General features: G+C 35.3%; 2 protein-coding genes across 5 annotated transcripts; one reads left to right on the top strand and one right to left on the bottom strand.

Annotated features, from left to right (window-relative positions):
• Positions 1 to 7: 7 nt before the first annotated feature.
• crha (corticotropin releasing hormone a) lies at positions 8 to 1,421 on the bottom strand. Its single transcript, XM_077221876.1, has 2 exons — positions 1,295 to 1,421; positions 8 to 536 (listed from the first exon to the last, which is right to left on the bottom strand). The coding sequence occupies exon 2, from the start codon at positions 514 to 516 to the stop codon at positions 100 to 102; it is 417 nt and encodes a 138-aa protein (XP_077077991.1). The 5' UTR covers positions 517 to 536; positions 1,295 to 1,421; the 3' UTR covers positions 8 to 99.
• On the top strand, positions 1,332 to 9,599 carry adhfe1 (alcohol dehydrogenase iron containing 1). 4 transcript variants are annotated; one of them, XM_077221862.1, is made up of 15 exons: positions 1,332 to 1,423; positions 2,948 to 3,056; positions 3,416 to 3,465; positions 3,532 to 3,584; positions 3,835 to 3,888; positions 4,106 to 4,260; positions 4,380 to 4,576; positions 4,809 to 4,886; positions 5,067 to 5,172; positions 5,680 to 5,832; positions 5,970 to 6,068; positions 6,372 to 6,450; positions 7,036 to 7,132; positions 8,112 to 8,269; positions 8,992 to 9,599. In XM_077221862.1, the coding sequence occupies exons 2-15, from the start codon at positions 3,004 to 3,006 to the stop codon at positions 9,073 to 9,075; spliced, it is 1,416 nt and encodes a 471-aa protein (XP_077077977.1). In that variant the 5' UTR covers positions 1,332 to 1,423; positions 2,948 to 3,003; the 3' UTR covers positions 9,076 to 9,599. The 4 variants fall into 4 exon arrangements, with proteins under 4 accessions (XP_077077977.1, XP_077077979.1, XP_077077978.1 ...); XM_077221864.1 differs by lacking the exon at positions 1,332 to 1,423 and having other exon boundaries at positions 2,911 to 3,056; positions 3,541 to 3,584; XM_077221863.1 differs by lacking the exon at positions 1,332 to 1,423 and having other exon boundaries at positions 2,936 to 3,056.
• The last annotated feature ends 1,082 nt before the right edge of the window (positions 9,600 to 10,681 follow it).

Below are 10,681 nucleotides of genomic sequence, written 5' to 3'. Positions count from 1 at the left end.
AGGATCAAAAGATACCAAACACAAAATATTCACAGGGGTAAACCATAATCATGTGTTACTTTAGAAATTGAATTAAAACATTTTTGTGTAGTTCATTTTTTATTTTCCTAAATCGTCCATAATTTTGCGGTTGTTGTTTGCGCGCTGGGCCAGTTGTTCGGCTCGCGCCATCTGCAGCACCTCGCGCAAGAGGTGAAAAGTCAGATCCAGCGAGATTGGAGGATTCTCAGACCGGCGCTCGCGTTCCACCAAGCTGTTCATGACCCCGTTACCGACACTACCGACCTTACCTCCTAACAGCCGCTGCGTGAGCTGCAGCTGAAGAGCCTCGGTGCGGAACGGGGATCTCCGGTCGGGCGCGCGCGGGCTGTGAGCGGTGTTGTCCAGTCTAATAAAGTACTCCTCTCCGAAACGCATCAGAACCGGCAGCTGCGTGTCCGTGTGTCCGGGAGCGGACTCAGACAGCGAGACGAAGACCCAGAGAAACACAGCAGCGAGTAGTACGTGCAGCTTCATTGAGGGAAATTCCCAGGAATCTGAATAATACGAATAGATATGAGTAGCCTACACAATATAAATGCTGGCTATAGGCCTGCAGCAGGCAGTTATAGGATATATATATCAATATATATATTCCTAATGTAAATAAAAAACGAATAGGCTACTTTACATAGCCTAGGCTATAGCCTAGGGTTCCTATAGGCTATAGACTATAGACTAGTGAAAAGTCTTGTATTTAACATTTTTCTATCTAATACAAAGCTTTTATTACAAAGTTAAGTTTGAGAATATATTTGATATTTATTTAGAATTTTTCTATAATGACAGCCTCACTTAGATGAAACACTGCAAAACTTGCAAACACTGATATGATGCATGTTATATTGATAATATTCCAAAGAGCATATTTTCAGCTTCAGTGAAAGAACTTCTGACTTTCGCACACTGTAAAAATGTTTTTTTTTTTATGTAGGCCTATAATGTAGGCTATTATTTTTCAAAGTGTAGCCTATAGTTTTAAGTCATAACTCCCCCTCAATTCTAGCCTTCTTTGTTTTATTTTTGGCTTTAAAACAAACAAACCAAAAAATCTCAGCTTTTTAATGTGGTCTAAGACTTTTGGCCCCCAGTGTGGCTATAATAAACGTCGCGCTAATTCGATTTTATTATCTAAAAACAATTATTTGAGTTTATTAAATATATGTAACACATACATATCCTTATTATACACATATTAGAGTAGCTTAATTTATCATATATGTCTTTTGTAGGCGTGTGTTGAGTTCATGCTCACCTCAGGTGTTCTCCGGATGTTTGAGAGTCTGCTGTCGGTAGCGCGAGCATCGCTGGGAGTTTATTTATATGAAGCGAGATTATTTTAGAGATGACAGAATGAGTAACGGAATAATTGGCTGCGGTTCAAGTAGCCTAAGTAAAAAATGCTCTTGGATTCCGTCCTGTGTTTAGTACACTGTGTAGAATGACTCAAGAGGCAGTCTCCTATGAATTTACCGGGTCTTTCTTAATTCTTGTTAATGAACCAATCAGATTAAACCACATGTAATTGAGAAACTCTGCTGATGACGACGAGGGAGGGCACTTTACGCTTACGTCATTCTCAGAAATTTGAAGTGTTTTTGGATTAGATTAGTCTAGTGTTTATAACTGCAAGAAATTAAATATTTGCCCTAATTTAGATTTAAAAAAATTATGTGTACCTAATAATTTAATCTGGGATAGCCTGTATATTATTACTGAGTACTGACATATGAATTAGCCTATCTCAAAGTGGTTCAAAAGTCAGCTGCTCCACACTGTACAGTTCAACAAAATTAATTAAAAGTAATTGTAAAACACTATAGCCTAAAGGGACACTAACGAAAAGGTACTTTTATAACTGTAGCCTAACCTACTTCATAAAGTTCATAATTAATTTTGTTGTTGTTTTAATTTAGCAAATTTAGCAGAAAAGCCTATATTAAGCTCCCATTGTGACAATTTAAGTCATACAGTGACAATATGCCCTGCTATTGTGTAAAAAATATATAGGGGTTGGATGGGGGAAGATGCCCCCCTTAAGAACAACGTGGATTTACTTTTAAATTGTAACATATATAAATTTACCATGTGCAGGATGATGCTGCATCAGTCTATGTGTTATTATAAGAAATAAATAGAAACATTTTCTAATTTAGTTGTAGCACAACATATTAAAATATAGCATATATAGCAGTCAAATATTAAAAGAGGGTTAAGATGGCCCCTACTGTTGTCCCCCTGGGATAAGAAGCCCCCTGGATAAACTTTTACAGAATGTACAAATGACTTTTGATATCATTTTTATTATTAAGGCTCTATATTTTTTAAAGTGTAATTTATGTAAAATACTAAAACTATTGTATTCAAATGTTTATTTTGACAATTTGGTTGACAATAATTGAATAACAGATGACAGACAAAACAGAATTTCAGTAAAAGAGATTAATCTGAAAGGTAAAATTATTCAACGAATTATATAAAGACATGAATATTTACTTAATTAGTTGCCCATTGAATTGAACATATGTCATAATAACAAAAGTAGAATTCCAGTCAAAGAGATTAATCTGAAAAGTAAAAGTATTCTACAACTTATATAGCCTACAGGCGTTTAAATATTTACTTATTTAATTGCCCATATTTTAATTGGAAGATATATCATAATAGCAACACTATGAATGCAATTTAATGATTTCACTCAACTAACCTATAGGTTTTAGTTAAAGCAAAGATGTCTGAAATGTAACCGCTTGGGTCCTTCTGTGCCAATTCTGGGGGAGGGTCATCTTACCCAACGGTCTAATTTTATCTTTTTACTTCAAAATAAAAGCTATGACTTTTATTTCGCAAATCTAGTTATGTTATATATATAGTCATGTTTCCGCATCATGAGCGCATATACATGCAGGTCAGCAGGTGGCGGACGTGTCCGCGGCCGCGCGCTAGAGGGTACGAGCAGAAATCATGGCAGGCGGTGAGAGAGTCGTTCATCTGATGCGCCAGCTCGCGAGCGCGGCGTAAGTTACAGTATTTTAGTTAATTTCATCGTTAAGGTATTAAAGCGTGTTTTTAGTCTGTACACTTTCATAGTTCTATTTGTGTGTAGGTTAAGCATGTTGTCTGTACTCAATACCCTGAGAATTGTAAAAAAATCCTTAACGTGATAGTTCACCCTCCAACATAATTTAGGCTAGTCTGACACACTTAAGTTGTTACAGAGCTGCATGACTTTTTTCTTATTTGGAAAATAAGAAGATATTAGACCTACTTTTATTGCATTTTTTCTCTCTCGCCAGAATACTAATCTTACAGAATAAAGTTATACAGATTAGTCTCTATTTTCAGTAGTATTTTTTGCATACCATATGTTTTATAGGTGCAGATGTCCCGCTCATTCTCAAGCGTATTCCCACACTTATAACCGAGGTAAGATATTTCCGAGATTTGTCTCTGAATAAATGAACTATATGTGATTGTGTTTCATATGTCTAGTTTCTGCAGGTGAGGCTCATATATGTGAACGCAAAACAGACTACGCATTTGAAGTAAGCGCACAACATGCATGCATAGTTTTTTTTAAATGCTGTGTTAAATAATTTTCACTTATTTTAAATACTTTTCTCTTACTGAATGTCAGTCAGGCAAGCGAAGAGATGTCAAATTATAATTGCGAGCCTGTGAATATCCAAGAATAAAATCATAACATCATAGGTCTATAATAATAATAATGATAATAATATAATTTTTTTATTGTTATCGTGGTTATTTATTTCATTTTTTGTTGTTCTGTGTCAGATGGCTTGTTCAAATATCAGATTTGGAGCAGGAGTTACCAGAGAAATTGGCATGGTAAAGGACAATTTTTTTTCCACCAAAAAATTACAGTTGTATCATCATTTACTCACACTGTTGCTAATGTATTTTTATGAACACCATTTGTAAGCATTTAACTGATAAGGTTTTATTATAACTCATCTTATTGCTCTCTCTCTTCACTTCATGTCAGTTCTGATTCTGTTTTGGATTTGTCAGTCATTGGTTGTGCTGTTTTGGGTGATTTAATCAGGATTTGCAGAACTTGGGAGCACATAATGTGTGTCTGATGACAGATAAAACCCTGTCTCAGCTGCCGCCGGTTGCAGCAGTGCTGGACTCACTGACAAAACATGGAGTCAAATACAAGATCTATGACGATGTGCGAGTAGAACCAACCGACAAAAGGTTAAAAAAAGTGACAGAAAATGTGCTAATTTTTGTCAGTTTTTGCTGATGACATAAGTGTTTCTCATTATAAACGGAACACAGAAGTGAGTGAAAGCAACTTCTTTTTCTCTTTTCAGCTTTAAAGCAGCGATTGATTTTGCCAAAAAAGGACATTTTGATGTGTATGTTGCTGTAGGCGGGGGCTCTGTGATTGACACCTGTAAAGCAGCCAATCTCTATGCATCTCATCCAGAGGCAGAATTCCTAGACTTTGTCAATGCTCCAATTGGAAAAGGAAAACCCCTCACAGCCACACTGAAGCCATTAATCGCTGGTACAAAGACATACACAGAGCCAAACTTAATATTACTTTTTTTCTTCCTTTCTGTCTCTTTCTCTCTTGTTAATGGTGACCCTTTAGCATGTGCATATAACTACAAACCACAGCTGAAGTGACCAAACACCACAGACCAACCTTCTATTTACTTTAAAGTAGCAATGATGTGCTGATACATTACATTGTTTTGTTATTTTATTTACATTTTGTGTTTCTGTGCATGTGTTAGTTCCTACTACGGCTGGAACGGGGAGTGAAACCACAGGAGTGGCGATCTTTGACTTTGAGGACATGAAGGCCAAAACTGGTTCGCAGAAGCATTTTACTCATTAACATTTCGTCTCTGTTCTTGGTATGCTAAATAGGTTAAGTATTGAGGTTTAAGATGAGATAATGGTTAAATAGTTAAGGTGTAATGATAGAGGTTGAGTTCTTTGTACTGTGTTTGTTGTGTGAGTTTAACACTTTAATGTGTGTGTCTTTTCAGGTATTGCAAATCGAGCATTAAAGCCTGCTTTAGGGATGGTGGATCCCTTACATACTCTTCACATGCCATCCAGAGTGGCAGCTAACAGTGGGTTTGACGTGCTCTGGTGTGTGTTTACATGTACACTTTATTTATTTACCATATTCAAACCAAGGCAATCACTTAAAGATAAATTCCTTTAGTATACAGCAAGAAAATGTAAGTATACTGACAGGAAGCACTGATTTGATGGTTTCTGGTTGTGCTCATTTTGTGCTAACCTGCTTTATTATATTTTAACTTTTTTATGTATTAACATCATTTATTCATGTGACAACAAAGCTGAATTTTCAGTATCATTACTTAAGTCTTCATGTCACATGATCCTTCAGAAATCATTCTAATCTGATTTGGTGCTCAAGAAACATTTATTATTATCAATGTAAAAAAACAGTTTCTGTGGAAAATGTGCTACACTTTTTATTTTAAATCCTTTTAACTTTAAAAACGTCTTTACTGTCACTTGATTAGTTTAATGCATCCTTGCTGAATAAAATAATTAGTTTCTTTAAAAAAAGTCTTATGTTTAGATTATGATATTCATTGTGTTTGGTTGAAATCTTTCCCTTTTTAGTCATGCATTAGAGTCATTCACTGCATTGCCGTATAACCTGAGAAGTCCCTGCCCATCCAATCCCATAAATCGCCCCGCTTACCAGGGAAGCAATCCAATTAGTGATGTCTGGGCAAGACACGCTCTCATGATCGTGGCCAAATACTTGAAACGGTATGTCGAGTGAGGTCATGTGATTATTTGGGTACATCTAAAAAAAAATATATATTTTTTTTTATTTTTATACATTTTAAAAAGATTGTATGTTAAATGTAATATTGTTAAGATATGAATACGTTTGTGTGTTGTAGGGCGGTGTGTGATGCTGGAGATGTGGAGGCTCGCACCAGTATGCACCTGGCCAGTGTGTTTGCCGGAATTGGCTTTGGCAATGCAGGAGTCCATTTATGGTAATTAAATAGAACTAACATTAAATTAACATCAAAAAGTGTTGATTCTGGCAGCATCGAATCACAACACAATTAAAAGACTGCTAATGGAATTGCTAGTGCTGCACTGCCATAATTTTCCTTATTTGCACATATCAGAACAGAGAGCACAGGTGGACTGAATTTATTGCTGTGAGAGTTTAAGGCATAGAGATTTTGCAGCTGTACAATGATGTGCTTCCAATAGTTCTATTTTTCTATTGATATGTATTTGTGAAAATTATCTGATAATGCCTTTTTAATTGTTCTTTTTCAATGTTCAAGTCATGGAATGTCATACCCCATTGCCGGGAATGTTAAAACTCACAGGGCTAAAGGCTACAATGTGGAACATCCTATAGTGGTAAATATAAACTGCTCTACGTTCAAAAGTTTGGGGTCAGTACGATTCTTCGAAATAAATTGATAAAGTGACCGTAAAGACATTTATAATGTTACAAACTATTTCTATTTCAAATAGATGTTATTCTTTTGAATGTTCTATTCTTGAAATAATGCTGAAAATATGTATGACTGTTTCCAAAATAAAGACAATAATAAGATACAATACAATTAGGTAATAATAATAAATGTTTCTTGAGCACCAAATCAGAATGATTTCTGAAGTTATGGCTGCTGAAAATTCAGTATTGCCATCATAAGAATTTTAAAATATATTAAAAGAGAAAACGTTTAATTTGTAATAATATTAATGTATTTTTGATAAAATAAGTGCATTCTTGGTGAGCATAAGAGACTTAAAAAACATAAAAAGAAATCTTATTGACTCCAAACTTTTTAATGATAGTGTGTTTCTGGCCTATTACATGCAGTATCACAATTATATATTCTGTAATACATAATAGTACTAACACTAGTACGTGTTTTTGTTTGTGGCGGATTCCCAGTGTTTTCCATGCTATAGTTTAACTCTGCCTTTCTCTTTCAGCCTCACGGACTCTCTGTAGTTCTTACTTCACCTGCTGTTTTTGCCTTCACTGGAAAAATGTGTCCTGAGCGCCACCTGGAGGCAGCACAAATACTAGGTATACAAGTCAAAACTGTAAAGACCGAGTTTTACTTAAGTAAAAGTACAGTAGTACTCGTTTTTAAAAGTACTTAAGTATCAAAAGTAAAAAAAAGTAAGTGTTAATGCATTGTTTTATTATTGTTGCATTGTTGTGTAATACTTGCAGAACCTTATGCCTCTGAATCTGTGCCTGATAGTGCCTATCTACCCTCATATCAATATAAAATTCATTTCTAGAACACAGTTCCAGTAGTAGGTTTGAATGTGAGATTGAATAAGTGCATTTAATAACGTCCACAATGTTTTCGGACACCAAATGGCGGTTCCCTGAAATAATGCCCTATTTAAAGGTTTTTGACTTTTAGTATGAATATGTTAGCCTTACTGTTATCTATTTGGAGCTAGTGTGCTCCAAAACAATTTGCATTTAGAAGACCAAAAGCAAAGTTGAAAATGAAAATCAGGTTGATGTCAGAATCCAACGTCAGATTGACGTTAATCTCCAACGTTGGACAGACGTTGTGTTGTGGTAAAAAAAAAAAATGAAAATTGGGTTGACGTCAGAAACCAACATCAGTCAGGTTCTAACATCAACCCAACTTTCATTTCCAACCAAAATCAGGGACCTTGACAGAAATGTAGTCGAGTAAAAAGTATGATATTTGTCTTTCAAATGTAGTTAAGTTAAAGTAAAAAGTTTCCAGAAAAAATAATACTCAAGTAAAGTACAGATACTCAAAAAGTGTACTTTGTGACAGTAGCTTATGAAGATTTAAAATGTAACTTTCAGAAAAGTTCAAAAGTGTATTAATTTGGGTTGCTGTATTGGAAAGTGAAATGTTTATTGTGTAAAACGGATATGAGATGCATTGATTATGTGTTATTCACTGTAATTGTGGATGATTTTATAGAAAAGGCTGCTTTTGAGAACACTGTAAGATTTAATTGCTGATGGATTGAGGTTTATATTACAGATTGTGTATGTGTTTCATAAGGTACTGATTTGAGGAACATCAAGAAAGATGATGCTGGCCGTGTGTTGGCGGACACTCTCAGGTCGTTTCTGTATGACCTAGAAGTGGAGGATGGCTTGTCTGCAATTGGCTACACTAAAGAAGACATTCCATCTTTGGTGAAGGGCACCATCCCTCAGGTCAACAAATCATGTCACGTCCCTGTACTAAAGTGCTACAGATCATTTTTTTGCTGAAAGTCTGCTACACCAAAATTCCCCCAACACCTGAGAATAAGAGAGAAATATGGCATCTTAAAGGGCTGAGCTCCTTCAGCTAAAGCGACTGTTCATTATTATTATTATTATTATTATTAGGTTACACTTTATTTTAAGGTGTCCGTGTTATACATTTAAGTACTGCGTAATAATGATTAACTACATGTACTTCCTATAGGATTAGGATTAGGAGTTGGTTTAGGGTTAGTTGCATGTAATTATGCATAATTTATAGTTTTTACTACAGTAACTATATGTAACGTGTAACAAGGACACTGTAAAATAGTGTTACCCACACACACGCATACACACGCACGCACACACACACACACACGCATACACACACGCACACACACACACACACACACACACACACACACACACACACACACACACACACACACACACACACACACACACACACACACACACACACACACACACACACACACACACACACACACACACACACAGCCCTGTTTTATAGCCCTGGCTTAAAATGCTACTCTTCAACGCATATAACATTATACTAGTTATTTTTATAATTAAGTAAATATAATTGAGTAAAACTAATTATATCATTGTATGTGTTAAAACTATCTCAAGAGTTATTTACTGAGTTTGTTTTTGTGTATTTTTCACAGGAGCGGGTAACTAAACTGTCTCCTCGAGCTCACACTGAAGAAGATCTGACCGAGCTGTTTGCTGCATCCATGAAGCTCTACTGAGCTCTTGAAGGACATTTTAACACGTTTATGGTATTCGCAGAAGCACAGCCTCAGATTAGCTGTGCTGATTTCATTATGTAAGCAGAGACACTGATCTGAACAAACTGACCTCTCTGAACTTTAATCCTTTCACAGTAATGTCACTGTCTTAAACGAGAAAGGATTTAAAGTTTTGAACTACAGGACTATAACCCACTCACAATCAGATACTATGTGCTGTACACCGATCTAACAATGACGCATACTCTTGTGTTTCACATGTTGTCAACTTATTTAAACATAATCATCATAGTAATCATATTTAAACCACCCTGTATACACATACAGTACTGAGACTCTCCATTCACTGTAACTGAGACTCTCCATTCACTGTAACTCTTAAGGCTGATTTGTTATTCAGAGTGATTTAGGCAGGTTGGATTTAAATAAGTCTAATCTAAGAATCAGGATTAGACTTTCAATTGCATTTGTTTTTTGTTTTTTTGGTATATCAAGGCATGCAATAAAATGTAAATGCCATTATATTTTTTGACGATCAGGGCTGTTTTTTTGGCATATATGCAAACTAGGCATTTGCCCAGGGGGCACCAGTTAGTGCCTCAAATGGCCTCAACACCCCATTAACGTGCACGGTTTAAAAAAAAAAAAAGTATTCGTGCTACCTTAAAAGTTTAAGTTTAGTCAACTTGAAATGTCAAATTGTACTAAGTAACAACTTGGATATTTGAGTTGACTGAACTTAAAATTTTAAGATAGAACAAACGCTTTTTTTAAATTAAAACAAACAAAACATTTTTTACAGTGTTAACATAACTACTTTTTAGCCTAAATTCACCACTTGTTAATCGCATTTAAGCAGCTGAATATTAGCATAAAAAAGAAATGGTTTTTAAAATGTTATTAGAAAGTCGGCGATCAGATATCCAAATATTTTGTGTATATTAAGATTGTATAGGCCTATTTAAAAAATGAATGGTGGCAACAGTGACATAACACAACTGTTGAAAAACATTTTAAAAAACTGTTTGCCAGAAAACCTACATCATTTCCGACTGCATCAGTCACCATTTCAAGGAAAAAGTTATTAAATTACAGCAATTAATTACTTCGAGACTTCACTAAGTAAATTTACAACCAGTGTGTTTAGATTTGGATACTGTGCACTCGAAACCTCTGAAAATGTATTGCTCTCTAACAACACTCACATTTTCCCAGTCATCTCAGATCTCCTTTGGGGGCCCAGTTGATGAATGTGGGCCTAGAACTCAGTATTTCACTAATATTATGCCACTGATTTTATTTGAAACTGAGCTAAAAAAAAAATCCCCAAAAACTATTTAATGCAGTTTACAGATTACTGCTTGAAAGATAATGAAATCAGAATACTTATTCAAATATTTCTTACTGTATTACAGGCTAATAACATTGAAAGTGATTTGTTTTGTTGAATGACTGGGTATAGGATGTGAAGTGCGGTGTCATGTGTTAAAGGTTTGAGTGAGTTACTGTAAGTGCAGAGAGCTGACTTTTAGAAGCGTGTGATTGGCTGATCAAAGCTGTGACTTGCAGCATTTAATCAACTGAAGTGGAACAGATTTAAATAGAT

This window comes from Siphateles boraxobius, unplaced genomic scaffold (genome assembly GCF_051911475.1).
Source record: "Siphateles boraxobius isolate OS27281-9 unplaced genomic scaffold, OSU_SipBor_1 86, whole genome shotgun sequence".
NCBI classification, from domain to species: domain Eukaryota; kingdom Metazoa; phylum Chordata; class Actinopteri; order Cypriniformes; family Leuciscidae; genus Siphateles; species Siphateles boraxobius.
The sequence above is the reverse complement of the archived record's forward strand: the minus strand, read 5'-3'. Positions and strand labels throughout refer to the sequence as shown.